The sequence below is a fragment of the Phacochoerus africanus genome, chromosome 15, assembly GCF_016906955.1.
Source record: "Phacochoerus africanus isolate WHEZ1 chromosome 15, ROS_Pafr_v1, whole genome shotgun sequence".
In the NCBI taxonomy this organism is placed as follows: Eukaryota; Metazoa; Chordata; class Mammalia; order Artiodactyla; family Suidae; genus Phacochoerus; species Phacochoerus africanus.
In genome coordinates this window covers 73,273,720-73,298,344 of record NC_062558.1, presented here as the reverse complement: position 1 = coordinate 73,298,344, position 24,625 = coordinate 73,273,720, and the positions used below count along the sequence as shown (strand labels likewise).

Here is a 24,625-nt window from a genome sequence, read left to right as displayed (position 1 = left end):
GCTCAAGGACCACATGGCATCAGAGAAGAGAAAGATAACAAAGGTCACTAAAAACTGTGTAAAAAGTGCTATAACCAGGCAACATTAGAGGGAATGGGGACACCAAGGAGGGTGAGATTCTCTGGCCTGGAGGATCGGGAGGCTTCCCCAAAGACAGGAATGTTTTAAATGATAAAAGAAGAATAGAGAGAGTCTTAAGATGTCCTGGAGGGTATGACATAAGGCCTGGGTCAAGCCACTGGGACTGACAGCTAAGCTGTCCAGAATCAAAAGATGCAGAGGCTAGAGGAAGCCTCAAAAGAGCCAACCCACACTGACAAGGGACAGTCAGTGCTGCCCTGTGTCTGATGCCTGGAAAGGGGAGACTCACCACATCCAAGTTCGTCTGCTTGCAGGGAAACGAAAACGTGAAGCCCAGAGGCATTCTAGGGCCCTTGATGCCCATGTAGTCCAGGAAGTCAGAGATGCAGGAAACGATGTGGTCAAACAGCTTTAGGACAAAGGAAGAGATTACCCAGGCACCCTCTGGTTTCACCCCTTCAGTGCACAGGTACACGTGCACACATGCGCACACATACCCGGACACATGCAGAGCAAGTCCTCCTCTCCAGATCTTCACAGCCCCCCAGCACCCTAAGCCCTGCCTGGCTGAATGCACCTGACGCTTCAGACCATGAGACACAACTGTGCTGCAGCACACACACATGCAGGTTCTGGGGGCCACCGATGCCACTGGCTGGAAGTGTGATGCACACACACTGGGACAGTATAAAAGCAAAGCTGTCTCACCTCTTCCCCAGTGCCCTGCATGATTTCAATGGGAATGGCGTAGATCTTGTTGTGCATTTCCACCGATCTCTTTTTCCCACTACGAATTTTCACCAGTAGGACGCGGAAGTTCGTTCCTCCAAGATCCAGGGCCAAGAAGTCACCGTGCTCTGTTGTGGTCAAGAACACAAAGAGGGTCAAGAGGAGCTCGTTTTATCTCCTGGCAGCCAGTAACCCCAAGACTTCCAACTTTCAAGGGAAGAACCGCATATTAAATACAGGTCTCCCCTCAGCCCACGGCTCAGGCTCAGAGAGGGTCAGCACTAACTCACTGACTACCACAACCTTTGGACCACACCAGAAGGACAAAAGGCCCCATGGATGAACCATTTGTCACAATAAACAAATAAACATTATCAGGCTCCTAGAAAGCTTGGCAACAACGACCTGCTGTTAGGGAATCTCATATAAAAATTAATAATATATAGAGTTCCTGCTGTGTTTCAGTGGGTTAAGAACCCAACAGTCTCCATGAGGATGCTGGTTCCATCCCCGCCCTCACTCAGTGGGTTAAGGATCTGATATTGCCGCAAGCCACAGTGTAGGTCGCAGATTTGGCTCAGACTGGTGCTTCTATGACTGTGGCATAGGCTGGGAGCTGCAGCTTCAATTTGACCCTTAGCCTGGGAACTTCTATATGCCACAGGTACAGCCATAAAAAGAAAAAAAAAATTAATAATATAGACCAGTGTATAGAGTCTTTGCAAAAATAACCATGATCATTCCTCCTTGTACACTTGCTTCTCTGCAAAGTGATTTTGCTGCTCTTCCAGTCAAAACATGGAATCCATTTCCTCCTCCCCTTGGATCTGGCCTGGCCAACAGAATGTGGCAAAAGCAGAGATGAGCCAGTCCTAGCCTAGGCCTCCAAGAAGCTCCTACAAAGAGCCCAGTGGCCTGCTGGAGGAACAGACACATGACCAGGTACTCCTGCACCCCAGCTGACGAATGCTGGATATGTGGGGGAGGCCCCCTAGCTGACACACCAGGGACTGCAGATGCGTGAATAAGTCCAGCAAAGATCAGTCCGGCCTGGCCCAGATGAGCAACAATCAATTGCTGACCAACAGACCCTTGAACAACAGTAAATGGTCGCTGTTTTAAGCCATTAAGTTTGAGGATGGTTTATAATGCAATAGTAATTTACATGTAGGAAATGTTCCTATCACAAACTCACTGGTCTCCCCAGAGTGCTCAGCTTCAAGAGGACCAGCAAGGTCAACAGTAAGGGCTGGATGCTGAGCTCCAATCTGCCCAGTGTAAAAATCTCCAGCCCCCTGTGTGCCTCACACTCACCCTGCCTGCAACCCAGGACCTAGGAAGAAGGTATTGGGTGTTTATCCTTCTTCCGGTTTACCCTATTTATCAGAGGACCTATAGCAAACTCAGGGCTTCAGGACTTGCCCAGCTCTCTCTTTTTTTTTTTGTCTTTTTGTCTTTTTAGGGCCACACCTGAAGCATATGGAGATTCCCAGGCCAGGGGTCCAATCAGAGTTGTAGCCACCGGCTATGCCAGAGCCATAGCAACTCAGGATCTGAGTTGCGTCTGCAACCTAAACCACAGCTCACAGCAATGCTGGATCCTTAACCACTAAGCCAGGCCAGAGATCAAACCCGCATCCTCATGGATGCTAGCCGGGTTCACTAACTGCTGAGCCACGACTACAACTCCTGAAGCTCTCTTCTTTAAGAATACTTTCTAATTCTGAGCAGGGTTTGTGGTTTTAGAGATGGCACCTGCCTGGGAGGCTGGACCAGAGGAAGTCAACTGCCTTGAGTCACACACATGTCAATCAGTGGTAAAAATGGAAAAGAGAGATTTGAGTGGGTTGCTAGCTCTTGCCAAAGCCAGGCAATCCTAGTGTAACTGTGTCCCCCGGAGAGGCCAACCTCCCTGCAGCCCCACGGGACTTGTCACTGGTATGAGAGGCAGGAGGGGCACACCAGCCCCCACAGAGTCCTTACCCGTCCCATCAGGAGTGCTCCGGACAAAGGAGGGCAGCATCTTGACCACGGCCTTGTCATGCGTCTCCTTCTTCCGCCCCAAATCCATCTCGGCCCGCATCCTCCTTTTCACCTCCAGCAGCATATCCTTGGTGAGACTGAAGTGGGCCAGGGTCTCCTGGTCTGCCGGTGCTGCTCAGCCAGGCGGTAGGCCACCGCAGTCACCATGGCGGCCCCCTTGCCGCTGCCGCTCTCTCCGAGAGGAGGAAACGCACATCACAGTCGGGCACCAAGCGCCTCAGAGTCTTGTGGAAACGCCGGGAGTACCTGGGACGTGGGGGCACCACAGCCAGACTGAGCTGGACTGTAGGGGCCTTGAGGACTGCCTTTTCTCTTTTTTCACACTTTAATTCCATCTACTACACTTGCCTTCCTCAGTACTCAAGTCATACACATCCACCGTAGGAGAGTTGGCAAGTGCAGACAGGCAAAAAGGGAAAAGTGAAATCACCCATAGTCACCATAAAAAGACAAGGTTCTCATTATTATATGAATATTGAATTCAGAAAATTCAGGCTCCAGAAGTTCCCATTGTGGGTCAGTGGAAACGAATCTGAAGAGCATCCATGAGGATGCAGGTTCAATCCCTGGCCTTGCTAAGTGGGTTAAGGATCTGGCCTTGCTATGGCTGTGGCGCAGGCTAGCAGCTGCAGCTCGGATTAACACCTAGCCTGGAAACCTCCATATGCTACAGGTACAGCCCTAAAAAGTCCGAGAAGAAAAGAAAAAGATAATTCAGAGTCCAAAAAAATTTTGTCTTCCACCATGACAAGGAGATGATACATAATACAGCACTGTGGTCAACCAAGAGGCCAGTGTTTAAAAGTCAGACAGGGAGTTCCTATTGTGGCTCAGCAGGTTGAGAACCCAACTACGATCCATGAGGATGTGGTTTGATCCCTGGGCCTCGCTTAGTGGGTTAAGGATCTGGCACTGCCATGAGCTGTGGTGTAGGTTGCAGACGCAGCTCGGATGTGGAGTTTTCTGTGGCTGTGGCCAGTGGCTATAGTTATGATTCGACCCCTAGCCTGGAAACTTCCATATGCCACAGGGATGGCCCTAAAAAGAAAAAAAAAAAAAAAAAGAACCTGGCAGATAGTAACAGCTAACTCGCTCAGCAACACTAAATTATTTCAGTTTAAGTCAATTTTCATTTAACTGTTACTAGAACTGTAAGGCCACTGCACATGCGTATTATATATACAATGGGAGAAATATCTGAGGTCCTGAACAAAAAATCATGCCACAGGCAGTTACTGTTAAAACTCGGTACATAAAGACTTAGAATTCACCTTTAGACTTTTAAAAAGGTGCAAACTGGGAGTTCCCATGGCTGCCCAGTGGAAGCAAACCCGACTAATATCCATGAGGATGCAAGTTTGATCCCTGGCCTCGCTCGGTAGGTTAGGGATCCAGCGTTGCCATGAGCTATGGTATGTGTAGGTCGCAGGCGTGGCTCAGATCCTGTGTTGCTGTGGCTGTGGTGTATGCTGGCAGCTACAGCTCTGATCTGACCCCTAACCTGGGAGCTTCCGTATGCCACAGGTGCCCTAGAAAGCTAAATAAATAAATAAATAAATAGATAGATAGATAGATACAAAACATGTTTTTAGTGGCCACAGAAGGCTTTTGATGCTAAGGCGTCCAAGAGCCAAGAAGGCAGCATCGGTGGGGACCATTTACAACTTAGTTTCTCTCTGGCTCTCAGATGCAAAGCATGGACAAGTTGCCAGTTTAAAAAAAGTATAGAGAGGAATTCCCTGGTGGCCTAGCAGGATAAGGATGTAGCATTGTCACTGCTATTTCCTGGCGTGGGAACTTCCAAGGATACAGCCAGAAAAAAAAAAGAAGAAAAAGGTACTATCACTGCAGTTTCCTGGTGTTCTAGTGGTTAGCATTTGGCATTTCACTGCTGTGGCATAGGTTCAATCTCTGGTCTGGAAACTGTACTATCTGAGTGTTTAGGGGACTTAAGAACTCATAGGAGTTTCTAAAACAGGGATGTGGGCACTAGACCTATGACCCGAGCTACAGTGAGGATTAAAGTCCCTGACGAAATGCAGACAAGAAAGAGAATTTAAGATACAGACACATTCCACCCAGTGTTCCTGGCAACCATAGAAGTCTCAAACAAAGCTTATAAAATGAGGAGAGATAACAGTGCAAAAAGAATCGAGACCCGCAAGAAGCAGCTGAGGGCTGGATACCTCCCCAAGTGGGCAACTTGGACCATTCTGCCCAGAACCAGATATTGTCTTGTCCGCCAAAAACCTTCACTGGGTGCAAAAGTCTGACCTCTGGAGAAGGTCCTTAGCCCAGACCAGTATTGCGTGCCAAGTGGAGCAAAGGGCAGACTCACTGTGGGTGCGTCTTGTAAAGAGACCCGTCGACACCAACCGTGGTCCGCAGCCTGGGTGTGCTCTTGTTATCTCGAAGGCGATTCAAGATGGCGCCCAGCGTCGCAGCCACCAGGTTGGCCGAGCGAAAGGAGACGATGGTGCACACGTGCTGGACCGAAATACAGTCGTCATCGGATGGCTCCACCCCCAGGCGGGTCAAGATTTCTTTGGCATTGTGAAGGCCTTCCTTATTCCTGTGAGGTTAGAGGCCAATACTTGGGAGTTAAAGACCACACCAGGCAGCACAGAGCACTGAGGGCTGAAGGTCCTGGAAAGGGGAACTCCCTTTGCCACAGGCGCAGGGCCTGGGAGTGTGGCAGTCAAGTGCCTGAGAAGAGAGGGAGAAGGGGTCCCCTCCTTGAGAAATCCCGAGCAGCAGGAGCTGAAACTGTAGGAGGCTGGGTAATGGCATGTTGGGCTCATGGAGAGATGTGGAGAGGCCAGAACACATGGCCCTGAACAGGTGGAGAAATGGCTGCTTCCACCCCTGGGCTCAGTGTCCAGGAGGCTCAGGGGAGAAGCACCTGCTCTTGGGTAGGTCAGCAACACGGGATCCGAGCCGCATCTGTGACCTACACCACAGCTCACGGCAATGCCGGATCCTTAACCCACTGAGCAAGGCCAGGGATCGAACCCGCATCCTCATGGATCCTAGTTGAGTTTGTTAACTGCTGAGCCATGACGGGAACTCCTCCAGTCAATTTTGGATTTGCTGCATACATGCTTTGTATATCTTTTCTTGATTCATTCCAGGGTAGAGCTTTATTACTACTGTAGATGTCTATTTTTTAAAAAGAATATATATATGCATATGTATATACATTGTATATATTTTAATGTACCATATTAAGGTAATATGTTAACAATGGGGAAAACTGGGTGAAGGATATGTAATACATTTATAATTTTTCCGTTAGTCTAAAAATATTCTAAAAAGATTCATTATTTATTTTTTAATCTTATGATTTTTATTTTTCCCATTATAGTTGATTTTAAATGATTTACTTAGGAGTTCCCATTGTGGCGCAACAGAAAACAAATAAAACGAGTATCCATGAGGATGTGGGTTCAATCCCTGGCCTTGCTTGGTGGGTCAAGGATCTGGTGTTGCCATGAGCTGTGGTGTAGGTTGCAGAAGCGGCTTGGACCCCACATTGCTGCAGCTATGGTGTAGGCTGGCGGCTACAGCTCCTATTTGACCCCCAGCCTGGGAACTTCCCTGTGCTGCAGGTGTGGCCCTAAAAAACAAAAACAAACAAAAAACCAAAAACAACAAAAAGAGGTATTTAAAAATATATACATATTTTTGTAGTTCTCTTGTGGCATAGCAGATTAATGATCTGGTGTTGTCACTGCTATGGCATGGGCTCAAGGAACTGTGACATGCCACAGGCGCAGCCAAAAAAAGTGTGTGTGTGTGTGTGTACATATATATATATATATATATATATATATATATATATATATACATATTTTAATTATTGTCAATATATAGAAATATAAGTGACTTTTGCACCTTATCGCTAGACATCTTCTTAACCTCCCCTGTTATTATAATCCCTTGTACAAATATTTTTGGTTTTCCATACAGACAATTATCATCTGCAAATAATGACAGTTTTACTTCCTCTTTTGCTGATTCTTGTGCCTTTGATTTTTTTTTTTTCTTTCTTAAAAAAAAAAAAAATTACCTAAGGCTCCAGGGAAATACTGAATAGAAACAGGTGATACTGTCTTGCTCCTGATTTTAAAGAGAATGCTTCCAACATGTGCAGCTGACAGGGTGTTTTTAAACATACATGCTTTCTTGAGAGAGTTCAAGCAGATTTTGTTTCTTGGCAACCAAGGAGCCAACACCAGAAACAGGCTCAGAGGAAGGCAGGCATTTCCTGATCTGTCAATGCTTCTGAAGATAAGCCACGAGGCTCGTGCTCCCCCCCCTCCCAGCGGCTGACCAGGGGACTTAAGCAAAGAGCCAACTGGGAACTCAGTAGTGGGCATTCCTACTGACGATAGCTCTGCACCAATCTCTGCTGAAGGAGAGTGAGGCCAGGACTCGGATGTAAAATAAAAGTCCAGACAAAGTCCTTTCCACTTGCATCAGCATCTTCTCCCAGAAGCCAGAGCCAGGACGCTACTGCCTCTGTCCAAATTCACAGGACCATGGCCAGGCAGCAGGATGCCTGCCTCCTGCAGAGATGAAATGGCATTTCTAGCACCAAGCTGGCCCTGTCTTTAAGCAGTGGCCTCACAGGGCTACGAGGAGTCTCTTGAACCACGAAAGAGCCTGGTGGCACACAGAACTGGTTACCGGACAGGAGGAGCCCTTCAGACGTGGAGCCATCTGACTCATCAAACTGCCCAGCATCAAGTTTACCAAGCTTACCTTCTTCCAACTCAGGTGAAAGCCTGAAAATGACAGTCGAGGCAGAGAAGTCTGGGTTTCTTATATTGAGGCCAAAAGGCAGCAGCCAGATTGCTGGCCTGGGCTCTGTCCTTCTGTGGCTATCTGCCCTGTCTTATCTCTTAATCACTGTTTCTCAAACCTGTACCCAGAGAACACTTCTGGCTATGAACAGGTGAGCGTACACGTGTATGAGTGTTGGGGGGCAGGGAGTAGGAAGGAGAGGCGGGAGGGGGAAGGGTGTTTCAGGCACAAAATATTTTGGGAAATTAACCAGTTAACCGAAGTAAAGTGGGTTTTCTTTAAAATGCTAATGGATACCATGTACATCTCTAAATGGAGGATAAGCAGGCAGCATTTCCCAAACCTACTGGCCATAGAATTCTTTTTCCAGGGAAAACCTAGCGATTTTGAGGTCACGAGGGTTCCGTGGAACACCATCTGGGGAAGGCCCTGATATCCCAAAGGAGGAATTAACCCAGGCCTGCAGCCGGTCAGCTCCTATTCACCACCAGGACTCTAATCCAGTTTTGTGTATGTGTGTGTGTGTGTGTGTGAGTGTGTGTGTGTGTGTGTGTGTGTGTGTGTGTCAGGGGGAGGGTGAAGAGTGAAGACACAGCTTTTGGCATTTGCCACTAACTAGATGGCTCTTCAACGAGCTGCCACCAGGTGCCTGCGGAGAGAGCAGCCCAGGACAGGTGAGCTAAGGGAGAAGGGAGACTGACCAGAGAGCCCTGACACTCTCAAGGAGAAGCCCAGCAAACCAGGACTCCAGGGGTAACAAGGGACCCGTGGCTCTTCTCTGCCCCGTGCCCCCCAGAAAGCCTTGAGCAGGGGGTGGGGGCACTTACTTTTCTATGGCTGACACATCACTGGTGTTGAACTTCCCTCTGGTGAGCAGCTCCGGGGTGATTCGCCCTTCAAATAAGAGGCCCTCTTTGGCCATCTTGACCAGGATCAGTCGGACCAGCTCACCCATGTACATGCCACTGACCATCTTCTCGAACCTGCAGGAGAAAAGCGCCCGGGCACTTGTCAGGTCCTTGCTACGTCCCAGCACTCAGGCAACTCACGAAGGGTGAGAGCCACATAAGCAGAGAGGAAGCCACAGCCCCCTCCCTCACAAACTCAGTCTCACTGGCCAGCAAGACCACACACTTGTGTGACTGCTTAATCACAGATGGACAGTTTGGGTGGCGGACAGGGTCATCCAAACCCCACACCCATCCCCAGGGTAGGAAACGGGAGGAGAGCACCGCGGGGCAGGGGCAGGCAGGGAAGGCTGCCTGGAGGCGGGGGGAGCATTGGGGTTTTAATTCGGGTTGACGAGAAGCCAGACAGAAATGAGCAGAATGTGACTGTCTCTTACAAAACTTCATGCTGTGCTTTTCTTTTCTTTTTCTTTCTTTTTTTCTTTTCTTTTTTTTTTTTTTTTTTGGCCATACCTGCGGCATGCAGAAGTTCCCAGGCCAGGGGTTGAACCTGAGCCACAGCAGTGACAATACCGAATCCTTAACCCCTAGGCCACCAGGGAACTCCTGCGCTGTACTTTTTAAAGGACTTTCACCTTCATCATGCTATCAGGAAGCTTTCCAATCCCTACAGGAAGGTGGCCAGAAATTATCCTCTCCCAGCTCAGGAAGGGTAAATGCCTTCCCTGAGGGAAGACGATGGGCTGAAGTGCAGCCTCTCCCCACGGGACCCCTGTCTCTGGTCACCTCCCTGGCATCCATGTTCTCCTTCTCCAGCCAAAAAGGCCAAGAGTGTGCTTTGGGGAACTCCCTCCCTCCCCACTGACCTCTCCCTACATCCCAGGAGAGGGCTCCGAGTGGCTTAAAGCCAATCAGCTCTACTGCTCGGGCCACATTTGGCCACAGGCCAATCCCAGCGGATCGGCTCTCCTGGGAGGTGTGGGCGGGGTGGGCTCCATGACTACAGCAGCCATACGGAGCCCAACACTGCAGAGAGGAGGCTGCCAAGAACTCGACGCCACATCTGAGCCAGATCCAGGCCCCAAATCCTGGCTGACCAGAGGCCAGAAGAGAGCCCTGAGTAGGACGGATCAGAGGCATGTCCACATCAGGGCAGCCGGCCTCTCCTCTGAGGGAGTCCAGCTGGCACACCCAGAGCTGGCTGTGACACAGCAAAACACTCTGTTCCATTCAGAGCCGGGCCCTGGAACCAGGGATGCTGCTGAGACCTGAGCACCCGGCCCTCCCTCGCCCCAAAACAAGGCGCAGGAAACATAGTTCTCATTGTTCCACCCCAACAGGACCAGACAGGAGCGCTCCAGCCACGGCTGTGTCGAGGATCCCTGGGAGGATCCTAGCTGCCCTGCCCAGCTGCTGCCACAAGCACCTGTGGGAACGGCCTCTGTGCAGCCCAAACCAGAATCTCAGAGCAGGAAGGAGCCAGGCTGCCTGGGCTCAAGCCTGGCTCTGCCACCTGCGATGCTACTCACCCCTCCGGGCCTTGGTTTCTTTACCTACATAATGGGGATCATGGCAGGGCCTACCTACAAGGTTGAACAGAGGATAGGGATTGATACAGGTAAAGTGCCACAGTGCCTGGTTAATAATGAGTGCTGTGACCCTTGCCATGTGTCTCACACTTAACTAAGCACTTGACGCATATTAATTTATTTCATCCTTGTGACAACCCCATGAGGTAGACATTATTATTACCCCCATTCCATGGATGAGAAAACTGAGGCATAGAGCAGTTACACAACTTGCCCAGCGTCACAGAGCTAATGTAAGTGGCAACTCCACGTTGTTAACCCAGTGAAATGCAGCCCCAGAGTATATGCTCTAACCACTGTGCTGTTCTGCCCCTCTCATGGGCACGTCCCTCTCAGTGTCATTAAATGTTACCAGTTACTGTCATGCTAGCAGCCAGTAGCCCCACCCCTAACTAGCCTCTGCTTGTCCAGTTCACTTCTCCTAAGCAGCCTGCCCCCACGTTGGGCAAGTGTGACAACAGAAGGTTGTTCTCCTCAAGGTGAGTTACAAACAACATCCCGGCCCCCCTACCATGGCTTCTTACTCTGCCTCCTGGAGACATGCAGAAGGATGTGCTTCCCTTTCTACATCATGGTCTCTTAAACACATAGATACTGCCATCCATCCCCCTTTACAGATAAAGGAAGCCCCAGGCCAGGGGTCTGTCCTTCCTCAGTCCTTAGAGGCCCTGTTGGAGCACGCGAATGAGGCAACAGCACTCCTCACCAGCCTCCAGTGAAACTAAGCAAGTCATGATCTGCCTCTCATCCATCAGGTGCCTAAGACCACAGGCCAGTGGGTGGCACCCTGGTGCTGCAGCATCACTGCCTGCTGGCGAGCACAGGAGGGCTGAGACCACAGGGCCTGGGGAGGCTGGGAAGGGCAGGTGAGGGATCGTAATCCGACAGGACGGCAAGGACTTGCATGACAAGCAGGAGCTCCCATGGCAGCTTGGACAGGCAGCCCTGGGACGGAGAGAAGGAGGGGAGGTCTGCAAACACCTAATTGAGGATGAGAGTGGCTGAGAGAGTCCACGGAACAGGCAGAGCAACAGGAAGCAGAGGTATTCAGGGTATGACTTGAAAAGACTCTACCACCATTCAAGCCGAAGAATTCTCCAGGCCAAACCTCCTGCTGTTGCTCTTTTGTGGAGCAGTGCCTTCTTCATTTTGGAAGATATGATGAGGAGTCACAGAGAAATGGAACTCAAAACTGCAGACACAACAGTGAAAACAGAAGAGCCAAGAGGCCCAGGAAGACAGGAGGGAGAGAAGGGAATTAAGGATGAAAGAAGGTGGGCTGACATCTACAGTAGGAGGCAGGTATGGGGCCTGAACATCAAAGGCTCAGGACAGAGGGTGACAGGGAGGAGGCCGATGTCTTATCTCCTTTAGAGAGACCTAACTTGGGGGCATAAGGGTGGGGGAAGTCTTTAATACTCAGGGCCATTCCTCCAAGTCAGGAAGCAGCAATAAGGCATGAGCCACAGAGCTACTGTGTCAGCCCTATAGTCAGTCCTCTGTAAATGTAAATGTCAATCAAAATGAATGAGTGGGTGCCCACCTGGGCAGTCAGAGCCTTTGTACAGAGCCAACACATCTATGTTTTCAACCCTGGTTAAAAATTAGAATCAAGGAGTTTCTGTCGTGGCTCAGTGGAAACGAATCTGGCTAGCATCCATAAGGACACAGGTTTGATCCCTGGCCTCGCTCAGTGGGTTAAGGATCTGGCATTGCCGTGAGCTGTAGTGTAGATTGCAGATGTGGCTCGGATCTGGCATTGCTGTGGCTGTGGCATAGGCCAGCAGCTACTACAGCTCCAATATCACTAGCCTGGGAACCTCTATATACTGCAAGTGCAGCCCTAAAAAAGAAAAAAGACCCCCCCACCAAAAAAAAAAAAGTTAGGCTCCTAAGGACAGCCCACAGCCCAGACCAAATGAATGAGAATTGGGAGGGAAGGTGAGTAGGCTGGGAGGATGCCTGGGCAAAGGTATGTTTTTGAAGGCTTCTATGTAATTTTGATGAAAAATATCCCTCTAGACCATCCTTGGCGATTTTTGTTCATAAATGATGAGACGTCCCTTAGACATTCTGGAGTTTACTATGAAAAACTTGTACTTTCACGCAGGACAGAAAACCCTAAACTTAGGCCAGATTAAAGCTCAACAAAGAGTCTTGGGCCAGCTTTGTCCTATCCCAGTATCCCAGGACCCTAATTTCCCCATCTGTCAAGTGGAGCAAATACTCTCCCCTGCTATAAGGAAAACAAAAGGAAAGGGTTTTGAAGAATGTGGCACTGCACAGAAGCACAGAAGACACAGGGAAGACCCAAAAACTCAGGCAAAAGCCTAGAAGCACAGCTAAATTTACTTTGGCAAAAGACTCTGGTCAGTAGCCTATTTCTAAGAATATATGATACAACTCAAGAATTTGTCATCTTTTTGAAACTGTTCTTACGAAGACCTGACCTATGTAATCAGTAAGCAGGGAAGCACACCGGAGATGGACTTCAGCCCCACCCACCCCCACTCTTCTATCCATTCACCTCTTTATCCACCTAACTACCCCCCCGGCCACCGGGCCATCTCCCCTCCTCCATCCATCCTGCATCCCCCTATCTATCCAGCCACTCATCATCCACCCCCATCCACCCACCATTCCAAAAGTGTTTACTGCAAGCCAACTGTGAGCCCAGTTCACAGTTCAGCCCAATCATATGGTTCAGGCCTTTAGAGAAATTTAGAACTATGTCAAAATGGATGGCAGAGCATCTAGGATTCTACCCAAGTCATGTGGGATCCCTACACTGAGCTAAGGAAACAGACAAAGGCCTGGGCCATATCTGTTATCACAGGTAACTTCCCTACCTGCACTGGGTGACTTCTGATTAAGAGACTGATTATACTTCTGATAATCAGTGACTTCTGATTAAGAGACTGTACAAAATTTCTTATCTGAAACCCTGGGGTCACATGTGCTTGGGAATGTGGAGCGTTGAGGATTGCAGTGATGTCATGTGGTGCATATGCCACACACCATAGAATAACCGGAGAAGTGCCTGAGGCAGGACTATAATCAAGCATATCCACAGATCTCCAGTGAAATGTAAAAACAGGCACGGTGAATAGCCTCATGTCCGCCGGAGTCAGGTTTTAGAACTGGGGGTTAGGTCAATGGACAAAAGGGGAAAAAAAACCTTGGGCTATCAGAGCTTTGGAGCTGGGGCTTTTTAGAACCAAACTGGTGCTTCAGATTCAGGATGCAAAGGAGATCTTCAAGGCTGGTCGAAGAACTCGGGGTTCTCTCAGTGAGACCTCATTTATTCACCATCACCCCTCCCAGGGGAGACAGGCTGGCCATTTACGCAATTCCATTAACTCAAGTGGAAAGCCCATTTGGCCAGCCTGGGGGATCTTTTGCATGACAGGTTTCAAAATGATCAATACTTCCTGCCATAATGTCTCTCTGATATAGGATAAGAGCTGTTAAGCCAATAGGGTCAGGGAACATCTCTCAGCATGAGGACAGCATCCAATTCCAGGATAAGACTGCCGGGAGGGGGATCAGGATGCTGGCAGCTTGCGAGCATCTCCGAGAAATATTTGCATGCATTTTAGGAAAGAAACTCAAAGGAAGCAACGCCCACACCAGCCTGATTAACATCACTCATACTTCTACAGCCAGAGCTCTCCAGGGCCAAAACACTGTTGCCCAAAACGTCTGATGTAATGCTCTTTATCAGCTCTGACCTATCTGCCCACACATGACAGGGAAGGCGTTCTTCTATTCCCCAGTCTCCCCAAGGTCACGGACTCACATGGCTCTCACCCACTTCTCCGTGCGACAGAGATCTGCATGTGTGACTCCCCAACCAGACTTTAAGTTCTAGAAGGGAACTCCAGGTGCTACTTTGTACCCCTGGAGCCTAGCACAGAGTGGACACATCAGAAGTGCTCAAGAAATGTGGGCTGAATAAACAGCCACATACACTCCAGAGGACGAGTGGCCTCTCCCACTGCGAAAGGCAGCCCTAGTGACAACAGCATGTAGAAATGTTTTTATTTATTTTATTTTTTTGTCTTTTGTCTTTTTAGGGCTGCACTCAAGGCATATGGAGGTTCCCAGGCTAGGGGTCCAATCGGAGCTATAGCCACCGGCCTACACCACAGCCACAGCCACGCCGGTCCCCAGCCACATCTGTGACCTACACCACAGCTCACAGCAACGCAGGGTCCTTAACTCACTGAGCACCACCAGGGATCAAATCCACATCTTCATGGATACCAGTCGGGTTCGTTAACCACTGAGCCATGATGGGAACTCTCTAGAAATGCCTTCCACTAATGTTTCTGTGCTTTTAATTTTCAAAATGTCTTACAAGGACAAGATCACTGTGTAATTCAACAGAGAGAACCATTTAAAATGTGCTCTTAAAGCTGCAGACTCGGAGTTGCCACCATGGTGCAATGGGTTAAGAATCCAATTGCAGTGGCTTGGGTCATTACGGAGGTGGGGGTTCAATCCCCAGCCAGGTACAGTGGGTTAAAGGATCTGGCATTGCCACAGCTGCAGTGTAGGTCATAGCTGTGGCTCAGATTCAATCCCTGGCCTCAGAACTTCCACATGCTGTGGTGTTGCCATAAAAACAAAAACAAAAAACCAAAGCTACAGACTCCACAACTGTGTATCTCCCCAAAGGGGTGACAAATGATGCACATTTGGGCGCTCCCTGGTGGCCTGGTAGTTAAGGTTTTGGTGTTATCACTGCTGTAGCTCTGGTTACAGTGGGGCTCAGGTTTGATTCCTGGCCCAGGAACTTCCACATGCCATGGACACAGCCAAAAAAAGGTTTTTTTTGTTTGTTTTTTTTTTTAGGGCCACACATGTGGCATAGGGAGGGTCCCAGGCTAGGGGTCGAATCAGAGCTGTGGCCACTGGCCTACACCACAGCCACAGCAACACAGGATCCGAGCCGTGTCCGCAACCTACACCACAGCTCACAGCAATGCCAGATCCTTAACCCACTGAGCGAGGCCCGGGATCTAACCTGCAATGTCACGGTTACTAACGGATTTGTTTCTGCTGCACCATGACGGGATTAAATGTACATTTGATGGGCTTTTCCTTTTGTGACTACCCAGCTTCCTGCCCCTCTCATCTCCCACCCCAAATCTTTCATTAAGTGTCTCCTAAGCCCCACATATGGCTAATAAGAAAGGGTGGGACTCACAGCTGCTTCCCGGGGTTGAGCGACCCCCGGTCTATCTCCCGGTCAAACTCGGTGCGGATGTCCTCCAGGGCCCCGTCGTCCCCGAAGGCCCCCCACTCGGTGTTGATGCACATCCTGCCCTCGTCACCCTCCACCAGGTCGATGTGCCTCAGCTCCTCCATGTAGCACGCGTTGGTGCCGGTACCTTGGAGAGAGAGAGAGACGCAGTGGGAAGCTGTAACCACGCCAAGGCTCGGTGCCTTCTGGAAACACCGGCTTCAGGAAGGGACGGGGGCTGGGTGAACCTTACCAATGATGAGACCAACTTCACACTGCTGGTCATCATAGCCACAGGTCATCATGGTCCCCACTGTGTCATTCACCACAGCCACAATGTTGGCATCATAGTCCTGGATGGAGAGAAGGGGGTGTCACCGTCCACTCACACATGGATCAGAGACCACCAGCCTTAAAGAGAGCATGGTACGAAGGCTCCTGTCCTCACAGCTGCCACCGCCCCATGGGGGTGCTGCCTACATTACTGCTGGCACTCAGATTCACCAGATTCGAGTGGGACGATTAAATTATGGAAATAGCAAGGTTTCCTTGATTATCTGGCTGAAGATCCTTTTCAGGGTGGATTTTTCTCACAGAGCCACAGCTTTCTGCAAACCACCGCACTGCATCTGTGTGCCAGCTGCAGTCAGTGTAACCACGGAAGGCTGCACATGACCACGTGGGCTGCACACACAGGCTGCTTTCCTGTGGGAAGGAGGCTGTGCACCACCCAAGGGCTTGGCTCTTCAGGGCAGCACCTAGAGATGCTCTGCCTGGAATCAGCACTGCTCATCTGCCTGGGTCTTCAAGATCGCCCCACCATGTGAAGCCTCAGGCCATGCACTACTGTCTCTCGAAAGAGCCCTGGTCACAGCCTTCTCCCCACGCTCCCCCACCTCCTGGTAGCCAAGGCCAGTGGCTGCCCCACACCTCCCCCACCTCCAAGTAGCCAAGGCCAGTGGCTGGAGAGAAGTTACCCCGCGTTTTTTGATGGCTTTCTCAAGCAGCTTCACCACATCTGTTCCCTCCACTCCGCTTGCTTTAAATCTCTTTGTCCAGGTGATCAGGATGGCCTGCAAAAGAGAGCAGATGGGGCTGGATGAGGGCTGGGAGGCCTCCAGAAGCCCCAGGTGTCTAGGGAGTCTGCTCAAAGGCAGTGACAAATCCAGAAGGAACAAAAAGCTCACTTCAGATCACACTGGTTAATAGCCATACTATCCCTCTCCTGTTTATCCATCCACCCGATGGATTTCTCTGGGGGCTGCCCTGGGGAAAAAACCTGCAGCTCACACTTGCATACATTTAAGTGGCAGGCCGGCGCTGAAGTGCCACCCAGCGTGCAAATCTAACTGATGTCAGTTGCACAGCCAGACTTCATATAAAAAGAGAACAAGGGAGTTCCCTGGTGGCATAGTGGTTAGGACTCAGGGCTTCCACCACTGCCGTCCAGGTTCAATCCCTGGTCTGGGAACTGAGATCCTATATCAAGCCACTGTACACCGAGGCCAAAAAGAGAGAAAGAGAGAGAGAGAGAGCAAAAGAAATCCCATTATTACCTGATCACTTTTCTGTACTTTCAAACCAGACCTTGGCTTTTACAGCCCCAAGGGACTTCTGACAGAGCCAAATTGGGAAGAGAAACAAAACGCTAAAATAATTCTTGGCTACTGAACTTCGGAGAGCCAGGTCCTGAGATTAGAGGATACCACTGACTATGTATGATTCACACCTCTTCCCCAACTTTGGAACTTAACCCCTATTTGTAAGCGATGACAATATTTTGCTATTTATACAAAATGATACGTTTTTGTTTGAACACTAATGGAGAAACATGAAGGACAGATAAGCAAGGGTTATTCACTTGAGACTGTTATAAGGGTAAGAATTCTACCTTTCGCTTACACCTTTATGTTATTTCAATAGTTTCACATATCGCTTCTGTATTTTTTCTAAAAATCGAAGATACTATAAAAGAAAAATAACTGTTATGATTGACTATTTTTCTCTGAATGGAGGAACTCACTATGAATGCAGCAGGGTTGGGACAAGCTGTTGTTCTGGCCATAGAGCCTGTGGGGTGACACAAGAATGGGGAGCCTGCCCCTAGATCTGAAAGTCCCACAGCCTGCAGGACATACAGGGAAGGGCCAGCAGCAGCCTGCAGCTGAGCCAGGCGTTCCAAAAGCCTCCTAACAATTTGTTTTCTTCCTTTCAACCCCCAGACCCCCAAAGCCTCAGATGTTGTGGAAAGAGCGTGAGTTAGGAATCAGGAGAGCAATTCTATTCCCACTTCCTCGAGGGCAGTTTCCCCAACTCCCCTCGGGATCACCCGGTTCATCTGTGGAAAAAGGCAGCTGGTCTGGATTTGGACAATCCTGAGGACCCAGGCAGCCTGGAGGAGTGGACACGGGCCTCAGGATGGGTAAGTAGAGCCTGTGATTCATTGGCTTCCTGCCAGGCAGGGTTCCCGGCTTAGGAACTCCTCCGAGAAAGGGGGGCGGGGGAGGCCAGTGGGTGGGGCCCCACATTTGGCTCCTCCTCTGCCAGCACATCTGCTCTGACTTCCCCCTCCAGTTCTGCAACAGCCTCCTCCCTAGAAGACCGCACCCTCTCGGGAGGAAGCCTTGCCCAAATGCAGCTCTCTCCCAGGGCCCGGTCCAGCCCACACAGGATGGCAAGCCATCCAGAGCCACTGATGAACCAGCAAACAATGGCCCGCACTGTCACTTCACTGCCACCAGACCCTCTGGTGGGAGGGGGGGATGTCCTACCCTGTTGCTGCCCAGAAAGTGTGACTATCAAGTCTCAGTTCTCAAAACCCAAGAGAAACATTAATACCAACAACAAGCCTTGTGAAAGGTCCCTAAAGCTACTTTGTTTTCCTTCGCTCAGTTGAGTTTAAAAAACGGTTCTCAGCCTGACCGCCACAAACGTCATGACTCATCTCCAAAAATACATAAATAGCTAAAGTAATTGAAAAGTAAACATGATATCATGACCTTACATTAATTTCTACAAATGTTTCTTAAATAAGAGTTCCCATTGTGGTACAGAGGAAATGAATCCAACTAGTAACCATGAGGTTGCGGGTTCAATCTCCGGCCTTGCTCAGTGGGTTAAGGATCCGGTGTTGCCATGAGTTGTGGTGTAGGTCACAGATGTGGCTCGGCTCTGGCATTGTTGCTGTGGCTGTGGTGTAGGCCAGCAGCTACAGCTCCAATTCAACCCCTAGCCTGTGAACCTCCATATGCCATGGGCGCAGCCCTAAAAAGCAAAAAGTGAAACAAAGAACAAAAAAAAAATGTTTCTTATATATATATATATGAGAGACATACAGGCCATCCCGTAAGCAAAAGAGAAAAGGAGTCCAAAAAAAGGCTTCATTAAATTTTCCCCTCTGGGGCTTCTGTGGAGCCCCTTATTTCCAGCATGTCTTACCTCATCTATTTTGGATTGCCGACAAGGGAAAGAAAACGTAAATCCCACAGGTAATTTCTTGTCCTTAATTTTTTTTTTCTCCATGAAGTCTCCTAGGCACTCGGCGACATGATCGAAAAGCTGGAGGAAGCACAAGAGAGCAGTCAGGAGGGAGAAAGGGGGCCTAGCATTTCAGGAAAAAAAGTAAACGATGCTCCCACAACACACACACACAAACACAAACACACACACACACACCCCCAGAAAGGAGCATGGTGCCCATCCCCAAGGCGCCCGGCAGCCTGTGTGAAGAACCACACTGTGTGACCAGCAGAGAAGAGTCCTCTGCAAAGAGCCTGCCCCGTGGGCCGACACGGCTTAGGAAGCCTTTGAACCCTTCACACGGAACTGGCCTCTCAGTGGTCACTAAGATGAGTATCTGGGTGCTGATGAAATGTTAAGAATCAGAGAAAATGAGCTCATCCCCCAGAGCACACAGACTATGGAGCAGCAGCAGCCACCCAGGTGGAGTGGTCACCTGGCCTTGTCTGTGTATCTCATCGCCATTGCCCTCACTCTGTCAATTCCAGAAGCTCCAAGGGCAATTCCACAGGCTCTAGCCACTGGAGTGATGTCATCATCTTCAGGCTATTGACATCTTATTTTTCACTCAAGCATAACATGCATACCAAAAAAGTGCACCCATCCTAAGTGTAGGGTTCACTGGATTCTCACAGGCTGCGCCCACTTGTGTCACCAGCTCCCAGACCAAGAAACACAAGGTCATCGGTACCCAAACACCCTCCTCGTGCAGTCACTGCTGCTGCCACCCAATCCCCCAAGGGCAGTCGCCAGCCACTCTGACTTCCAGCGTTCTCACTAGTTTTTCCCAACTGTCTATGTATAAACAGAGCCAAGAGTGTGCAGTCCTTGATGTCTGCCTTCCCTTCCTCTGCATCATGGGTGTGTCATCCACGTTGCCACCTGTCTTTGTAGGCTACTCGTTCTCACTGCTGCACGGTATTCTACGGTGTGACTACACCACAATTTCTTTAGAGGATTGCAAGTTAAGCTTGTCTGCTCCACAACATGTTGCTGGGATCTGCACACACATCTTAGAATCTACTAGAAAGAATCCAGAACACTGTTTCCCTAGCCTCTGCGTGAATACTGTCAGTGATGGGAGGCTCACCACCTCTAAAGCAACCTTTTTTGACCTCGCTAGTATCTCTCCTCTTCTCTAAAATGCATCCGGAACCCAAACATAGTATTTTATATGTGTCCTGAACAAGAAAGAAGCTTAGTTAAACGAAGAACCTCCCGTCCCCCTAGCTCTATACCTCTATTAATGTAACCAAAGCATATGTATGTGCTCTTTTAGCAACCATGCCACAATCCAGGTAACCTCCGTTTTTTTTCACATGGTTGTCCTAACACTAGACCTTCCTTCTACGTGAGATTGACACAGCTATTGGAGCTTCTTGAATCCCAGAAGGCAGTATTGAGAGGGCCAAACCACACTGTCACAGGCAGCAACCCCAGCCCATGTTCCCAGACAAGGTCAACTGCCCAAAGGCTTTCTGTGTAGGGTATCTTTTTTTTTTTTAATATTAAACTGAAAGTTTTATTTTATTCAGGTCTGATTTTAACAAATGTGCCAGGGAGAGAGCTCACATGAAAAGGTGACCTATGGGGGCAGGGCACTTCTTCCCAGATGTCCCCTCTGCTCTCCTCCTCTTCTCCCCTCATCTAAAAGGATTCAGGGGGAGGCAAAGCGGGTACTTGGGATAAAGAGCTATGGAAGAATAAGGGACCAGACAAGGGACGCGTGAGGAAGGACGCGAGGACCATGTGGCAGAATCCACAGCTTTCTGATTCCAGATTGAATTTAAAAACAAAACAAAATAGGAGTTCCTGCTGTGGTGCTGCAGGTTAAGGATCTCGCATTATCTCTGCAGCGGCTCAGTCTCTGTAGACATGCAGGTTGGATTTGCGGACGCGCAGGTTGGATTCCCGGCCTGGTGCAGGGGGTTAAGGATCTGGAATGGCCGCACCTGCAGCTGTAGCTCACATTTGATCCCTGGCCCAGGAACTTCCATATGCCATGGGTGTGGCCCACCCCCCCCAAAAAAAAAAACACACAAAAAAAACCCCAAAACAATACTAAGCTAAACAAAACTAGACCATTAGCATCACAGGGCTATGGTTCGAGGAGAAAAAGAGGCAGCTTCACCAAGGCCACAGCTCACTCATTCCTAGCTGATCTGTCCAGACTCCCTGACAGACTGGGGGAGTAAAGGAAACCGAAACAAAATGTCAAATAAATGGTGGAGGAGAGTCCAGCCCGCCCCCCCCAGCCGCCCCCCCCCCACCCCCAGCCCCCCAGCCCAGGCAGCTGGGCCAGGCTGGGGGAGGGGCTTCTGCAGGCTGGAGGGTCACTGTTGACATCACAGCCGTGTCTCCTGAGAGGAGGCTGGAAGTGATCCTTCCTGTGCCCATCCTTCCCCAGAAGTCCCTGCCCCAGCTCTAGAGTCTGACTTTGCTTGATTTGGGAGCCTAAGCCCCTATTACTCAGACTATAGCTGAAGTGGCAACTCCGACTAGGAAGACACATGACCACCTTCCCTGGGGAAGCCCAGCTAAGCTTCCTGCGACCTACATTTCTGAGTGACATAAACCCATTACTAAGCCCATCCGCTGGCCCCACGTCATTTGCATGCAGAGGCTCCAGGCCCTCAGGAGAGAGGGCTGGGCGGAAGGAAGAGGCAGGGAGAACTCAGCCGCAGAAATGCAGTCGCAGTGATGGGTGCTGTGACCAGCCCCTGATTCAGGCCAAACACACCCACCCAAAAGGGCTAAGAAGGAAATGCTCACAACCCAAGGGTGACAAGCCTGCCCGGAAGACAGGAAGTGACCGCTGGGCTAAGCCATGTCTGTGACCAACCAGGAAGGGAAGTTTCCTATCCAGCCTCAAAAATGTTAGTGTCGAAACTTGTTTTTCTTTTCCTGACAACATGCTCATATGTTTTAAACCCGCCCCCCACAGACAGTCTTTCCAATTAAAAAGGCAAACCATGATGAAAATTAAAACCTACACATTTATTATTCAAAATTTCCAAAAGTAAATAAGCGATGTTTTTAGAGGGTTGCATTTACGCTTCTGAAATGAGTAAGCTTAAAACTGCACTGAACAAATCATAATTCTACAAAAGCATGTTTTCCCGTATATTTTGCTTTTTGTTTTGTCATTTTTACTATTATTAAAATACAGTTGATTTACAATGTTTCTGTTGTATGTATACTTTGTTTTAAATTGGGTGTCCTACCTAAATATAATGTTCGCAAGTTCCTTTAAAACAAAATAAAAAAGTAAAATTGCACTGAAACTTTCAAGATACTGTGTGTGTGTGTGTGTGTGTGTGTGTGTGTGTGTGTAGACCAAAAGATGGGTAAAGCTAAAAGTTAACAATCGGGAAAATTGGATAAAGGGCATAAAAAGCTCTTTGTGCCTATCTTAAAACATTTCTGTAAGTTTAAACACTATTTCAAATAAAAGGTTTAAAACCAATAAAAAATTCTTGCACATTACAGAAGATGAGATCATAACCAAGAATTCAGTACTGCTCATAGTCTGTGAGTCTGAGTTGCATTGTGGGCAAAATGAGGCCCTTGGTTTACTAGAATACTCTACAGGTTGATAAAAGATCTCAGAAAAATGGTCTGCCAATTCTTATTCCTAACCTCACACCAAACTTCTGGATAAGAGGTTCCTGTTTCATTCATCTCTATTTTAAAACTGCCAACCCTTTTCTTCCTCAGTCCCTTGGAACTTCCTCCTTGCCCACAATCTTTTATATTACCACACCCTCAAAAATTTTAAATAAAAATATAAATTAATTGAAAACAAAGATAAAACCCAGCCCAAAAGCAATCCACAATGCTAAAACTGCAACATCTAGAGCCAGATTGCCTGGGTTCAAATTCTAGCTCCATCACTTAAGAGCTGTAGGACCTGAGGGGCTGGTTACTTAACATCTGAGCCTCAATGTTCTCATCTATGAAATGAGAAGAAGAATACCTACTCCAGGAGTTCCCATCGTGGCACAGTGGTTAACAAATCCGACTAGGAACTATGAGGTTGTGGGTTCGATCCCTGGCCTTGCTCAGTAGGTTAAGGATCCGGCGTTGCCGTGAGCTGTGGTGTAGGTTACAGACGTGGCTTGGATCTGGCATTGCTGTGGCTCTGGCACAGGCCAGCAGCTACAGCTCCGATTAGACCCCTAGCCTGGGAACCTCCACATGCTGCAGGTGCGGCCCTAGAAAAGGCAAAAAAAAAAAAAAAGAATACCTACTCTATAGGGTTGTTGTGATGATTAAATGAGTGAAGCCATATAAAGTGCTCAGGTCAGTGACATAACTACAATAATACACTTGCTATATAATACATTATCATTATCATCATCACCATCTTTTCTCTGCTTCAAAGCACCGAGGAAGAGAGGAATAAACAGCAGGAAGCAAAATAATCCTGGGGCTGGGAAGGATGGAGACAGAGGCTGGGAGAAAGGTCTCAAGGCAGCAGTAAGAAGGCAGGTGCTGTTGAAGTGATTCAGCGACTGTGCACCTGGAGGGGAGACCCCTCAAATTACAAACCCTGCTGCTAAAAGGTCAGGTCAGGCCAAAGCACACAGGAATGTCTGCAGCACAGGGAGAGAGTCCTGATTGGGAAGGCAGCAGGCAAGGAGGCTCAACCTGAGGACCACGGGGAACAGAGTGACAGGTCAGTACTTGTTGCCAAAAGGAAAGAGCAGGATGCCAACTCGAGGCTGCTCGTCACCTGCAAACAGGAGCAACACAGTAACCACAAGGGCAGGATGGAGCCTGACCTGCTGGCAGCCTTTGTGCCCGCGCACATGAATGAACCAGTCTCTGCAGCCCAGTAACAGAGGGATACACGGGGCGACCTCCAGGCACGGGTTTTGGTGGCTGGCTGAAATGTGGCTCATCTGTCCTAGTGACAGTGTCCCCTTCAATGCTCACTGTGACACAGTCTGAAAAGCTCTGAACTGAAACCCCGGGAGCAGGTTAAAGGCCAGGAGCAGCCCTTTTCCGTCATACGAGGAAAAGGCAGAGAGCTGGCATCAAGTCCCACCCATGTTCATTCAGGAACAAAGCAGAGTCAGGAAGAGAAGGCTCTGGGTCTCATCTCCAAGTCCAGCCCTGAATACACATGTTCTCTTGAGAACTGAGTCATGAATTTTGCCATGAACACACCCTCCCTAAAGCAAGTATTTGGCAAGCCCTGAGTACGTACCCTGAGAGCAGGCATGACTCAGGAGGCGAGCTCCAAACAGGAGGGGCGAGACATCTAGAGGAAGGTGAGGAGCAGCCCCCCACGATGGGCTTATAGGACCCAGAATGGACTGAAACCTGACCAGGACTGCCCACACCCTGATCTCAGGGTCCTCAGTGAGCCTGCATCCCACCACTCACCATGACCAGATGGGGGAGTGGGTGGGGAGGATGGAGAGGCCCTTCTGAGCACTCCCACGGCCCACGGCCAGCAAAGGAAGGCAGCCCTTCCGATGGCGGGGGTTATGAGCGTGAGAGGAAGGGATGGTGACTTTCCAGGAAAGGCCCTGCCCTCATTGCTTTCTGTGCCAAGGACTCATAGGAGATGAGTGGCCAGAAGCCTGTCACACGAGCCCTGGGGCTGTGAACTCAAATTCCTGCCACCCCACAAGGTGAGAGCTACAACCTATGAGGCCTGGGCCTTCGGTCAATTGGATGAGGAGGACAATGAC

At 49.3% G+C, this 24,625-nt stretch overlaps 1 protein-coding gene across 1 annotated transcript in view; it reads right to left on the bottom strand.

Moving 5' to 3' along the window:
- HK1 (hexokinase 1) overlaps positions 1 to 24,625 on the bottom strand; it is a 78,053-nt gene that overhangs the window by 18,405 nt on the left and 35,023 nt on the right. Inside the window, 11 exon segments of the mRNA XM_047762788.1 lie at positions 371 to 490; positions 790 to 938; positions 2,794 to 2,955; positions 2,958 to 3,027; positions 3,030 to 3,099; positions 5,192 to 5,425; positions 8,487 to 8,642; positions 15,369 to 15,552; positions 15,658 to 15,757; positions 16,382 to 16,477; positions 18,843 to 18,962. Coding sequence (XP_047618744.1) covers positions 371 to 490; positions 790 to 938; positions 2,794 to 2,955; positions 2,958 to 3,027; positions 3,030 to 3,099; positions 5,192 to 5,425; positions 8,487 to 8,642; positions 15,369 to 15,552; positions 15,658 to 15,757; positions 16,382 to 16,477; positions 18,843 to 18,962 — 1,461 coding nt within the window.